The 15,397-nt window shown below is 42.9% G+C and overlaps 1 protein-coding gene across 1 annotated transcript; it reads right to left on the bottom strand.

Moving 5' to 3' along the window:
* Positions 1-14,409: 14,409 nt before the first annotated feature.
* On the bottom strand, positions 14,410-14,886 carry LOC123140094 (uncharacterized; the record flags this gene model as incomplete). Its single annotated transcript, XM_044559822.1, has 1 exon — positions 14,410-14,886. A coding segment is annotated over one exon (477 nt), but the record flags the coding sequence as incomplete, so codon positions are not given.
* Positions 14,887-15,397: the final 511 nt, after the last annotated feature.

A 15,397-nucleotide genomic window follows, 5' to 3' on the forward strand; every position in this document is an offset into this window, starting at 1 on the left:
CGTGACCTCAACAACAAAAGTAACTACTCACAAATGATAATCATACTCAAGATCAGAGGGGCATTAAATAGCATATTGGATCTGAACGTATAATCTTCCACCAAATAAACCATATAGTGATCAACTACAAGATGTAATCAACACTACTAGTCACCTACAAGCACCGATCTATAATTCCGGCACTAAGATTGACCACAAGAGATGAACTAGAGTTTGAGAGGAGATGGTGATGTTGAAGCTGTTGATGGAGAATGCCCTCCCCAAGATGGGAGAGTTGTTGGTGATGATGATGACGATGATTTCCCCCTCCGGGAGGAAGTTCCCCCGGCGGAATCGCTCCGCCAAAGGGCAAAAGTGATCCTGCCCAAGTTTCGCCTCGAGACAGCGGCGCTTCGTCCCGAAAGTCCTCTCCTAATTTTTTCTAGGTCAAAATGACTTCCATACCAGAAAACGGGCACCAGAGGTGGGTCGAGGGGAGCACAACCCACCAGGGTGCACCTGGGGGCCCAGGCGCGCCCTGGTGTCTTGTGCTCACCAGGTGGGGCCCCTCTAGTACCTATTGGCTCCAATATTCCTCATTTATTCCATAAAAATTCCCCGTGAAGTTTCAGCTTATTTGGAGTTGTGCAGAATACGTGGCTTGGCGTAGCTTTTCCAGATCTAGATTTCCAGCTGCCGGAATTCTCCCTGAGTGTACCTTGCATATTATGAGAGAAAAGGCATTAGAATTACTCCAAAAAGCATTACTATGCATAAAAACATCATAAATAACCATAGGTAAACATGATGTAAAATGGATGTATCAACGACCTTTGCAGCATGCGCATGTGGTGCTCGCTGAAAGTGAGTGAGACTGGTGTGTGACCCAGACCCGGCAACTCGGCTTGGTTGGGGCCTCGGCTTTAGATTTTGGGATTTGGTGTGTGGTCTGGGTAAGCACCCCCGACAATTTGAACACTTTCATCAAGTTGACAGGAGTAGCGACAGTTGTTGTCAAGATGGTGGCTTCAGACTTATTGATGCATATTACTTTGTAAGGTCTTGATGAATAATTAATAAAATGGTTGCATGCATCGCCCTGATGCAGAGGTCGGGGGTCATCCTCCCTTTCAAAAAAAGAAAATAAATTGTTGCTTTAGTTGTTTATTATTATCTAGCTCATATATAGTGTCTTCCCCAAAAATAAAAATGAGAATTGGAAGAGTGTCTCATGCCTATTGGACTCGGTCTATTATTCTCACTAATTATATATATATATATATATATATATATATATATATATATATATATATATTGTAGATGATTAGCGTCTTTTGGCAAAGGCATGTTAATTGACTGAAATAATACTATTGCACCTATGACTGAGCGTAGATGTCCACTCTAAATTTTTTAGGACCACTTTATGATGTGATCATTAGTGTTTCTTCACACCTTCTTGACTTAATATATCGTTTGATTGTTACTAATCTAAAAGCCGATTACATAATCTGATATAATTGTTGATTATCTCTCTTCCATAAAAAATCCAACCTACTATTTATTTTTATCACACAACGACTGTGTTCAGCCACTATAAGACTTTGGTGGTGCACCCCAGCTGCCAAACCATGCTTTGCCAACCTACGAGAGGAAAGGTAGGGCTCACCAAGGGATGCTCCTTCCACCGGAAGTAAACCTGGGAATGGTTATTAAAAAACTGGGTGAAACGGTTCGGTTCTTACTTTGGGTTTGATTGGTTCAGGTTTTATTGGGCTGAATCTTTTTTAGTTTGGTTTTGGTTTGGGTATGTGAAGAAACCAATTTGGGTATAGTTGGTTATGGGCTTAAACAGTTTGGTTATTAACGGCTGTAAACTATGGGTCCAAACCGGTTTTAGTGCATTGGTTATGTGCAATAAGCAACGAGGCATCGTCAACGAGTATCTTTGATCCGCGTACATGATGCGATACACTATGTAATTCCGTATTACGGGGAAACAACACATGCAAATTGAATGTGTATGCTTGTGCTTTAGCTAAGCAATTGGTTTTAATGCACTTGTCAGTGAGCTTTTCAGTCGTGGGCGTTGTCTTTTTGACACTTGTTGTGTGTTGACCATATCTCAACAATAACTTTGTTCCCAAACTATTGTAGATGCACTTATGTCTTTTCTATGCCATTTGCTTCTTGACATGTCGATTTGTGCAATCATATATACATTGAAGCAAACCCATAGTTACGTATTGGGTTTAAACCCACGGTTATGTATTGGGTTTAAATTAGTTCGGGTGGAAAAAATAGAGGGTTTAGTTTTGGTTGGGCTGAAAATGGCATTAAACGGGTATGGTTCAAGTATGGTTTTGAGAGATACATGTACGGGTATGGTTCAAGTATGGTTTAGGTATGAAACCATTCTCAGATTTAACCGGAAGGGTGATTAATTTGCATGCCCGATTATGGCAAAATGAAGCCCCTCTGAACATTGCTTTCTACTACCTATCATTGATGTGGGGAGACCGACCAAAAGAGGTATGCTTGGGTGCTGATCTTGGAATGGGACAATGGAGCACTATCTGTTGTTACATTCTGATTTCAGTTGCTTTTGAGTTGTAGATTTTTTTTTCTCTTTTAGCATGGTAATTTGCTGCGACCTGGGAGTCTTGATTTTAATTATTGTGGGATGGTAATCAGTTTTATGTCGTTTTTATCTTCTCATGAGCAAGAACATTACAGTTTGTACTCAATGTTTTGACATTCAGCATTTATGTACTATAGTTTTAGAAGGTCAATAATACCCAATACATTGCCTTCCATGAAATAACTTGATCTGTTCTCATGGATGTCTGCTACCAGCCCCATTTTAATTCGGTGCATACGTACTATTTTATTGCATCGGGTGTTAAAACATTATGTACCATTGGTGCAGCTTAATATCCAAAACCTGAGCTTTGTTTGTATTTTGAACGAAAAGAAGGCTCGTGTAGTATGTGTATGTTCAAGTTGCCATGAAAATGTCTACTAATTCCCACAAGAAACTTATGTTTTCTGTGTTTACATTTCTTGGTCAAGCAATGTAGGTTCACAATATAGTTTTCACTTCGGAAGCACCAAAATCTCTTATAGCTGCAAGTAAATATGTTCTCCGCACATACACTAATGCTTCATTTTTATAAGAGAAATGGCAGAACCTTTATCATAATGATGTATAGCTTCATTTTACAAAGACAATACTGCTTGACTGACTCAATTGAGACTGAATGAAGTTTAACAACCTTGTTTACGAGTTTAAGATACAACTACTTTTTGTTGAATCCATAAACAAGATCAACTGGGTAGATTTCGGTAGCTAGGTTTCAGAGATTGGAAAATTTCTATTTCTCCGACTATGTTATCTTGAAAAAATCTAGTAGCTAATGCAGCCTATCATTAGATTTTCTAGACGAGTAGATAATTTTAGTCAATATGAGTAATGAACAATCTTTTTGGTGAAAACGTTGAGCAGCGTATCATTTCATTGAGAGCTATAAAGGAGAGTACAGAGTGCAACCTCGCAGTCTGATACATCTCCGACGCATCTATAATTTTTTATTGTTCCATGTTGTTATATTATCATCTTGGATGTTTTACAATCATTTTACAGTCATTTTATATTATTTTTGGTACTAACCTATTGACATAGTGCCCAGTGCCAGTTACTATTTTTTGCAAGTTTTTTACATCGCAGGAAATCAATATCAAACAGAGTCCAAACGCAGCGAAACTTTTTGTGGATTTTTTTGGACCAGAAGACATCCAGTGGGCCAAAGAAGTACTGGAGGGGGCTCCGAGGGGATCACAACCCACCTCGGCGCGCCTGGGGGCCCAGGCGCGCCCTTGTGGGTTGTGACAACCTCGGGGGTCCCCCGCACCGACTCTTTTCTCTATCAATACCAAAATATTCCAGAAACCCTAGGGGAGTTGACGAAAATCAATTCCAGCCGCCGCAAGTTCCAGAACCGCCAGATCCAATCTAGACACCATCACGGAGGGGTTCATCATGTCCATTGGCCCCTCCCCGATGATGCGTGAGTAGTTCTTTGTAGACCTACGGGTCCATAGTTAGTAGCTAGATGGCTTCCTCTCTCTCGTTTGATTCTCAATACAATGGTCCCTTGGAGATCCATATGATGTAACTCTTTTTGCGGTGTGTTTGTTGGGATCCGATGAACTTTGAGTTTATGATCAGATCTATCTTTTTATCCATGAAAGTTATTTGAGTCTTCTTTGATCTCTTATATGCATGATTTCTGATAGCCTCGTATTTCTTCTCCGATATTTGGGTTTTGTTTGGCAAACTTGATCTATTTATCTTCCCATGGGAAGAGGTGCTTTGTAATGGGTTCGATCTTACGGTGCTTGATCCCAGTGACAGAAGGGGAACCGACACGTATGTATCGTTGCCATTAAGGATAACAAGATGGGGTCTATTTCTACGTAAATAGATCTTGTCTACATCATGTCATCGTTCTTATTGCATTACTCCGTTTTTCCATGAACTTAATACACTAGATGCATGCTGGATAGCGGTCGATCTGTGGAGTAATAGTAGTAGATGCAAGCAAGAGTCGATCTACTAATCTTGGACGTGATGCCTATATAATGATCATTGCCTAGATATCGTCATGATTATTTGAAGTTCTATCAATTTCCCAACAGTAATGTGTTCACCCACCGTTTGCTATTTTTCTCGAGAGAAGCCACTAGTGAAACCTACAGCCCTCGGGCCTCTTCTTCATTATATTTGCCTTTGTGATCTATTTTTCTTTGCTTTTATTTTCAGATCTATTAAACGAAAAATACAAAAGTACCTTCCTACACTTTATTTTATTTGGCATTCGATCTATCAAATTATTACAACCTTCTCACGTCGGTTTGCCAATTTCTGGCGCTGTTGCCCGAAAGGGATTGACAATCCCTTTAATACGCCGGGTTGCGAGTATTTGTTATTTGTGTGCAGGTGCTGTTTACATGGTGTTGTGTGGTTCTCCGACTGGTTCGATAACCTTGGTATCATCACTAAGGGAAATACCTACCGTTGTTGTGCTGCATCATCCCTTCCTCTTTGGAGAAATACTAACGTAGTCCAAGCAAACATCATAGTCTCGCAAACGTACACGAACTGGCATCTGAGGGGTTGAGAGTTTGAGCAGGAGACGAGTAGTGAAAACTCCACTACTAAGAATATTGCAATTTCTTACTAATTGTTTTTTCAGTGACTGAACTCCATGCTGATTGTTCCTTTGCACAATCTGAATATGGGAGGCATCACTCTAATTTTGGATTTGTCCTAGAAAATGATTGAAACTATATATATGTGGATTAGTGAAATTCATTTCTAAATATTGGTCTAGAGCTTGGATGTCTGAGCCACTAAACTTAATTGTAAACTCAGGATATTTTTCTCCTGTTGTAAGAGCATCTACAACCGGACCCCTCAAACCCATGTCAAACGCCCGGGCAGGCCACCCAGGCACGATTTTTTAACCCAGACGGGCCTATCAAATGGCCCTCAAACACCCAGGCTGACTGGCACCCCCCATATCCAGCCCAAATATGGGGCGGATATGGGGGCGCCCGGGCGCGCCTAGGCACACCCGCCACGTCGGACCCCTTAGCCCGACACCACTCCAAATTGCACCAAATCCACCAAACCCTTCCTCCTCCTCCCACCGCCCTCCAACCATTCCTGCGCCCGGACCCTCACCGGCCTCCACCCTTGCTCCCAATCCTCACCTCCGGTCCTGATCCACCGCTGGAGATGTCGTCCAGCCCGACCCTCACCGCCGCAATGAGGGCAGCTGCAGCTAGGATGCAGTCGGAGGAGCCGGCCTGGATGCAAGCGGAGCAGGCAGCCCAGATGTAGCCGGAGTGTGGGGACTGAGGGAGTCCTGGATTAGGGGGTATCCGGACAGCCGGACTGTGTACAACGTCCGGACTATTGAAGCAAGAAGATACAAGACTCAAGACTTCGGCCTGTGTCCGGATGGGACTTTACTTGGCGTGGAAGGCAAGCTTGGTGATCCGGATATTATATTTCCTTCCTTGTAACCGACTCCATGTAAACCCTAGCCCTCTCCGGTGTCTATATAAACCGGAGAGGTTGGTCCTTAGAAGGCCGATCACAATTACAATCATACCATCATAGGCTAGCTCCTAGGGTTTAGCCTCTACGATCTCGTGGTAGATATACTCTTGTACTACCCATATCATCAATATTAATCAAGCAAGAAGTAGGGTTTTACCTCCATCTAGAGGGCCCGAACCTGGGTAAACCTCTGTGTCCCTTACTTCTTGTTACCATCAGCCTTGACGCACAGATCGGGACCCCCTACCCGAGATCCGCCGGTTTTGACACCGACATTGGTGCTTTCATTGACAGTTCCTCTGTGTCGTCGTCACAAGGTTCGATGGCTCCTTCAACCGTCATCTGCAACGCTGTTCAGGGCGAGGCTTTCCTCACCGAACAGATCTTCGTGTTCAGCGGTTTCACACTACGGGCCGATCCTCTCGGTCACCTGGAGCAGATTGTGTCAGGATCGCCGGATAGTTATGATGAGCATGGCTTGGACCTGCCGTCGGACGATGCTTAGGGTATTACCCCGGCAGAAGCCTCGGGCCTAAATCCGGGGTAGGTTGCGTTGCCTAAGGGCGGAGGGCTGGTCCCTGTCCCGCAGGCCGTACCCTCGTTGGTGATAGAGCCAAACACAGGTCTCACCTCCGCGGGAACCTATGACTCCGGACCCCTGGATTTATATCTAGACGTAGGTTCCAGTCCACGCGTCCCCGAGCCCGTCGATCCTGGTTGGGCTCCGGTGATGGAGTTCACCGCGGCGGACATCTTTCAGCATTCGCCCTTTGGCGACATACTAAACTCATTTAAAACCCTCTCTTTGACAGAGAACTTCGGGCCAAACTATGTAAGGCTCGAGTGGGAAGCAGACGACGAAGAAATTCGTTACCCACCCACCACCTACTTGATAGCCAGGGTTGATGATTTAACCGACATGCTGGACTTCGACTCCAAAGGCATCGATGGTATGGACGACGATGCAGGAGAAGACTCGGAATCTACGGGGTACCGGATTCCTGCCTCATCACACGACATATACATGGTGGATACGCCCAAGGAAGGCGACGGTGACAATCCGGAAGATAACACCCTTGGGCAAAAACCAAAGCGACGGCGCAGACGCCGTTCCAAATCCGGCAACAGTAACAACATCAGCAAGAGAGCCAGAAGAATGGATGCTCTGGCCAACCCTGAAGGCAACAACGACCAAACAGAACCAGCGATGGAGCAGGACGAACCAGGTCAGGCCGAACATATTCCGGAGCATACGCCCGAAGAAAACGGCCTAGGACAAGAACATAATCAGGACGACGACGCATTCATCGTTCCGGAAGAATGCGTGGAACAAGAGAACCTCCATAGAAAACTTATGGCCACAGCGAGAAGTCTGAAGAAGCAGAAGCAACGGCTTAAAGCCGCACAGGAAATGCTCAATCGCAGATGGAACAAAGTGCTAGACACTGAAGAAAGATATGGCAACGATCGCCATACAAAGAGCTACCCAAAATGCAAGTTACTGCCAGAATTCGACGACGAGGCCGTTCCACCGAAGAATAACACGACCAGGAGACCAGGAGTACCACTTCATAATCACAAAAAAATCAGCTACCGAAGACGCCCACGATCTACATGAGCACCTTGAGAAGAAAGCTGGCGCAGCTAGGTGTTGACACTGGAACGCGTCACACGAACACGTCGATGTGTACCCGCGGCGCCAAGGGAGATGCTCCGCAACTCACACCGCGGGAGGCCGACTTCCAGTGCGATACGCAAGACAGCAAGCCGACGCTTTTGGGACCAGACGCCCCGCTCGCCCGGGAGGGACCCCGTCAGGGCTCGCGGCGACGATTGGCTGCTCGAGGTCGGTCTTACCGCCCCTAGAGCCTCATGGATTCGCAGCCTCCAATCTTGAAGAATGACGAAGAACGAGAAGAAAGATACAAGGGGAGAGATAAAAGTAGATGAACACGGATAAGTAGTAGATTGATTGATCGATTTTGTGTTGTTCAATCGGCCGTCACCCCTTAGGTATATAAGAGGCGGCTGGACTTCCCGTGCAAGGAAAAAGGCTTGGATTCACGTCCAAAACCCTAGTCAAATTCGGATTGGTCTTGTCCGGACTTTCCAAAACTGTTCGGTTTAAACTGGCTGCACCTTGCGGGTAACTTTTGAGGTGGTAAACGACCTCGGATGGAAACGAGCCCAAAAGCAATCTTGACCGTTTCGACGAGGCGAACAACTTTTATGTTGAACGTGTTTTTATTAGAGATTATCTTGAGGGTCAAATCGCTCGTGCAATACAGGCTATTATTCGCGCTACCCATCAGACAGGGTGTCTGGTGGGGCGCGCCACTTTTGGCTCGTGATAGTGCTGTATTCGGATGGCTCTAACTTTTGCATAAGAACTCGGATTGGAATGATTCTTATATCAAAATCGATTGTTTCGACGAGACGAAGACAATCCATGTAGATCATTTTTCCATACGAGGCAGTCTTGGGGGCGTAATGTGCCGAATAGTGTTCTGAATACAAAATCTCAGTATTTCGAACACAACTTCGGCCTTCGAGATGAGATCAGATGGCGATGGCCCAAACTTCAAAGATGTTCGTATCGACAATACGAAACTTTTTCATGTAGAACACTTCCCAATTTGAGGCCATTTTAAATAAGTTCTTGACTGTGCCAAAATCTGGTGTCAACACATGCCCCCCTGTTTTTCGGCAAAGCCTGTATGCCGAAAAATAACTTGCACATAGCTTGCTCTAAGGACGATGTCAACACTCCATCGGCCATTTTGGCATATTCTTAGGACGATAAGTTGATATCGGCCATTGCTTGTGTGAATATTTTGACGCAAGCTTGGGTGAAACTTTCTCAACATCCTTAACAATCCGATGATAAAGTCCCATAGATATGTATCTCAAGGTCATCCTCGGAACCATATTATTGACCCTTTTGCTAGGATTTTGCTGATAATCAATAATAAACTTTCTCCAATCCTTACTTTTTGCCTGCATAAAAAAATCATTAGTGGCCGAAGCGATGGACTTCGATTCAGCCTTACCTATGTTGACGAGACTAAGCATCGGCTATTGAATGAAATACAATACACCATGATTAACATAGTAGCCTGATGCTTGCTATGCCAACTCTTTTGAATTGTCATGCCTAGAAATATGAACAGTTTAAAGCAACCAAGGTAAATTTTGCATCTAGGCATACCTCAAGATAAACTACAAGTGATTCGTCAAAACATTCATAACCTTTGGATATTTGTTGCACTACTCATAACGAATCACCAAAAGCCTCAATATGTTTAGCACATATGGAAAAAGTTCCAAACCGAATAACATTGCATATGCGGCTTTGATTATTGTGCAATAAATATTTTAAGAGGCATGAGGCTTCACATAACAGCACCATATGGAGATATATAAACAACACCAACACCATGGCCATTTTTTGAATTCAACCATCGAAACATAATCTCCATAGCACTAGAGAGACAAGGTTAATATCACTTAACATGTACCTTGTCTCGGTTCCAATTGAATTAAGGACGATGTTAGAATTTCACACCGGCCATTATCGGATAGTTTCTTAGGACGATAGTTAATTATCCGCCATTATCATGAGGTCCATGTAGAATTCATCCATTAAAGAATGTATAGCCGAAATAAACAAATAAAATAGCAATAAAATATTTCGGCCCCTTTGTCTTAGCAACAAAAATGTAACTAACCAAATGTATAGTGATTTGGTAATACTCTGTCATGATATGGAAAATTATGTTGCATCCATGGATCAAAATAAGTCCATGGAGGGTAACTAATCATACCTGTGGATGAATTCCATGGCAAACACATCAATGGCATTGTTGAAGAAAATGGATGATGCGCTAACCGAAGATTTTGATGTTGTGATGCGCACCTTCGGCTTAATTGTTTGTGGCTTTCATTATTTTCCTTCTTCACTTTTATTGTACTTGTTGCAACAGAAGCATGCACATCATTTTTGTCTTGATTGATCTTCTTGGGAACCCATGCCATGTTCTTCTTTTTCAGCTCTTGTGCACTAAGATTTTGTAATTTCTTCTTTTGCCAATATGATAAGCCGAGTGGGCATCTCGGCTGTGATTCTGTTTTGACCAATGGCAATTCTTTTTTGGCTTTGTGCACTCTCAACTTCTTTTCTTTAGATTTGGCACTTTGAGTCTTAACAATTGATTGCTTCATCTCATTGTCTGTAGTAGCCAATGTCAACACTTTCATTGGCTCTTTTTCATTTGAGATCAAATCTGAAGCAGCACACTTACGACCATCTCTTTTCATGCGGTAAACTTGCTTTACCACCTCTTTCTTCTTCCTTGAGCTCTGGACTGATTCCTTATGATTGAAACGGTCTTTGACGCGTGATTGTTCAAATGTTGATCTCCTTGGAGCTGCATAGTATTGGTGAGATGGTCTAGAGTAAGATGGAGAATGTGCCCTTGTATCATACATGTTCCATGATAAATATGTATCTGAGCATAGGGAGGCATCCACGGCATTGGCATTGGCGGCCCAAAATAAGGATATGAATATGTTGCATTAAAATTATCACTTTGCCAATACCAATCCTCATATTTGCGCCTTGGGGGTGATCTTGGTTTCTTTGCATGATTTGGCCGATAAGCATTCTTCTCTTCACTCTTCTTTTGATATTTATCCAATAGTTCAGCAAAGGTGATTTTTGATCTCTTACACTTGCGCTTATTCTGGCCTTTGTTTTCTTTTGGTTTGCTTTCATCGATCATTAGATTTGCTTGCTGCCCCCCAGTCCTTGGCGTCTCCATTGTAGCTTCGATGGAACTCCCGCCCTCAAGATTATGCTCGTTATACTCTTCAACAACTTCTTTACTTGAAAACTTGATCCCATCACCTGCAGCTTTTACATTCTCTTTAAATGGATCGGCTTGAAGCAGCCGATGCAAAAACTTTTTGCCATCGGGACCAATCAGAATAGACTGGTCATCTCTTGGTGTTTCAACAAACTTCAATCGTCCTTTTTCAATGGCCGATTTAACTATTTGACGAAACATGTTGCAATCCTCAAAATTATGCTTGGACGAATCATGCAACTTACAATACATTCGTCCTTGGATTGATGGCTTAACATGGTGATCAAGAATTGTAATAATTATTTTTCAGCAACAAATCAAATATTTTATCACACATGCTTGAATTAAAGGTATACTTCTTGTTTCCTAGCCGATCTTGCTGTTCGAACGGCTTTGGAGATAAGCAAACGAATGGTTCAGATTTGGAATCTCCCCATTCGGCTATGCATTGTGTTTTCCACTCTATCTCCGATGTCTTTGGATAAGATATTATATTAGCATCGATTTTCTTAATAGAATTTAACCTTGGCTTTAATTTTCTGAAATGAAGATATTTAGAACATACATGTCTCAGTTGAGACCAAGTGTAAGCCAAGTAAGAAATAAGCAAAGCTACCCAACTAGATATGAACTTTAGAGAAAGCAACGGGAAAAGCTTTGGCTGTAACAATAAGTCATTATCGGTCTTTATAAATGGCGCAATGGGTTGACCGATATGTTCCATAACAATTTTACTGCTAACAAGTAAATTACCCTTCTTGTAGCGACCAGACCTCAAACAGTCTGATCTCTGTGCTCAGTGTCATCCCTGGATCAGTAATGCTGACACCACATAGTACTTGGAGGATTTATAACAGAGTAGCAATCACACACTTATTACATCGAATGTCTCAAAAGAGAACTTATTGAAATAAATATGGCTTAAGGCCATCTAAAATTGATAACAGCGGAAGGCTTGGAAGATAAGCGAGTCCATCAACTCCAACGGCATCAATGAGTATAGAACCATGACCTAAAAGCATCTTACTCGTCGTCTGAAAAGTCTGCAACATGAAACGTTGCAGCCCGAAAACGGGTCAGCACATGGAATATGCTGGCAAGGTAACACATAGAGAATAACAATGGAATAAACTATACTACATGCATATTTGGCTGGTGGTAAAGCTCTATGGTTACAGTTTTTGCATAAAGCCAATTTTTCCCTACTGCAAAGGAATAAAGTTATTTAACTATAATGGTGGTTGTTAAACATTGAGAATGGTTGACAGCATTCTCAATCCCAATTAAAAGGTACTCATTAAACCCAACAATATTAAATTAGAGGTAACATGATGAGATTCACATGATACCCAGGTACTAGATACTCAAGATGTCCATAACCGGGAACACGGCTAACCATGATTAGTTTATACACTCTGCAGAGGTTTGCGCACTTTTCCCCACATGACTCGATCGCCTCCGCTTGGTTTCTCGCACTACATGGTGTTTGAGAAACGGATGACCGAGACATAGTCTTTCAGAAGCACTTGCACCTTATATAAGGGGTAGACCGTTCCAACCTACATCCCCTACATCTGCTAGTCCACCCCGTAAGAGTTCGCACAACTTAGTCAACTATGCTAGAGCCCATAATAGCATGTGGCTACACACGGAAGTTTCTAATTTGAATAATCTCATGATCCCTTTGAGCCTGGGTGGCGGTCCGAAGAAATACAGGCAAGTCCTGATAGAAACCAGGTGCCTCAATCCACCCAGATGTGTATTTAAGTTACCACCTTAAATAAACCATTAATTAACAATCTCACATCTATCATGGAAATTCACTCACCCAATCCACGTCTACTAGCATAGCATGGCATAATAAGCAAACATAGAAGTCACTCCCAAAGGTTTGAAAATAAAACAGGTAATAGGTACTACCTCATCTACTTCCCATCCCACAATTTAATTAGATCCTAATCATGCAATGTTTGAGGATTGATCTAATGCATAACAACTGGGTAGTAGAAAGGTATGATCAAGTGTTACTTGCCTTGCTGATGATCCGCGAAACCTAGAGACTCGAAGTAACAGGCGGCGCACTCCGGGTATTCTATCGCAGACAAACAAACAAGCATACAATAAGTACTCATCTAATGCACAGGTAAAACTCGAATAAAAGTTCTAACCAGAATGTTCAACTTAAGAACTCCGGTTTGCAAAAAGAAACAAATCAAACAAAGCAACGAAAGTCAAACGGCGAAAGAAAACAGCTTCGTTTTACTAATCTAGATCTAAGTCAAATTTTACGAAAGCGAAAACTGGTTTAAGTAGATTATTCGGAAAGAGGGTTTCGAGACGAAACTCCAGGCACTTGAATCGCCTGATTCTGATAAACGAGCGAAAAGTTATACTAAAACGAAAATCGGATCAGGAATCGCGATCAAAAAAATCGCGGATTAAATCCGAGAAAAAGAAAAACGATGAACGGGTCAACGACCGAACGTTCGTTAACTAAACTAATCTGACGAACACGTTCGTTAAAACGAATGAACGAGTGAACGCTCACTAATTAAACTAAACCGAAAATAAAACCGATCTAACGAAAAAAACCGAAACTAAAAAAAACGAAAAATAAACCGACAGAAAAACCGCTCGGTTTTCTAAAAAAACCGCCACGGAAAACGAGGCGGCGGCGAACCTCGGCGAGCATGCGGCGGCGGGGTCGGCGGGGTCCGGCGGCGGCGGCTGGCGGCAGCGGCTGGCTAGGGTTAGGGTTTGCGCGGGTGGGCCGACGGCGGCGGATCGGGCTGGCGGGGCGTGGCGGCTGGGCCTGGGGCGCCGGGGCGGTGCTATATATAGTGCCCCCCGAGCGGAGTCCCGCTCGGGCACGGCCCGTAGGTCGGTTGCGTTTTTTTTTAAATTAATTCCGCGCAGAAGAAAAATAAAAAGAAATACTAAACGGACTCCAAAAATCCCGAAATAAATTTTGCCCGACTTCTAAAATCAAGCCGGACAAGATGAACATTTATTTGGGGCCTAAATGAAATTTTGAAAAACGCGCATTTTTTCTAAATCCAAATAAAAGGCGAAAACTCCAAAATAAATCTTATTTGATTTTTTTATTAAATCTTCATTATTTCTTTATTTTGGGAAAGTCATTTTATTCCCTCTCTGAAATTTTGGTAGTAGAAATAATTGAAGATAAAATAAATAAAACCAAACGATCCTATTTTCAAAATTTGAGAAAAAAAACTCAAATATGAAAATAACGAAATCCCCAACTCTCTTCGTGGGTCCTTGAGTTGCTTAGAATTTCTAGGATCGAGCCAACAATGCAACAAAATATGATATGCAATGATGATCTATGTATAACATTCCAAATTGAAAATTTGGGATGTTACAAACCTACCCCCCTTAAGATGAATCTCGCCCTCGAGATTCGGGTTGGCTAGCAAATAGGTGAGGGTGGTCCTTGAGTAGATCTTCCTCTCGCTCCCAGGTGGCTTCCTCCTCAGTGTGGTGGCTCCACTGAACTTTGCAAAACTTGATAACCTTACTGCGGGTAACTCTGCTGGCATGCTCCAGAATCTTAACTGGTTTCTCTTCATAGGTCAGATCTTCTTTCAACTGAATCGTTTCCAGTGGCACAGTATCTCTCAGTGGTATATCAGCCATCTCTGCGTGACACTTCTTCAACTGTGAAACATGGAACACATCGTGAACTCCTGACAATCCCTCAGGTAATTCCAACTTGTATGCTACTTCTCCCATGCGTTCCAAAACCTTGTATGGCCCCACAAAACGTGGCGCTAACTTTCCTTTAACTCCAAAACGCTTAACTCCTCGAAGTGGAGATACTCGAAGATAAACTCTATCCCCAACTTCATATTCTGTCCCCTTGCGTTTTGAATCTGCATAGCTCTTCTGCCTTGACTGAGCTACCTTGAGCCTATCGCGAATCAACTTTACTTTCTGTTCAGACTCCTTAATCAAATCCAGTCCAAACAACTGGCGGTCTCCAACCTCATCCCACAACAACGGGGTTCTGCACCTCCTTCCGTACAAGGCTTCAAAAGGGGCCATCTTCAAACTGGATTGATAACTGTTGTTGTAAGAAAACTCTGCGTATGGCAAGTTGTCATCCCAGCTTGATCCATAATCCAAAACACAAGCTCTAAGCATATCCTCCAAAATCTGATTGACTCTCTCGGTCTATCCATCTGTTTGTGGATGGAAAGCTGTGCTAAACTCTAGCCTGGTTCCCAATGTTTCGTGCAACTTCTTCCAGAACTTCGAGGTGAATTGGGTTCCTCTATCTGATACGATACTCCTCGGAACTCCATGCAGACATACAATCCTCATCATGTATATCTTAGCCAATTTGGTGCTGCTATAGGTAGTCTTTACTGGAATGAAATGAGCTACCTTCGTCAAACGATCGACTACA

The sequence above is a fragment of the Triticum aestivum genome, chromosome 6B, assembly GCF_018294505.1.
Source record: "Triticum aestivum cultivar Chinese Spring chromosome 6B, IWGSC CS RefSeq v2.1, whole genome shotgun sequence".
Taxonomy (NCBI): Eukaryota; Viridiplantae; Streptophyta; class Magnoliopsida; order Poales; family Poaceae; genus Triticum; species Triticum aestivum.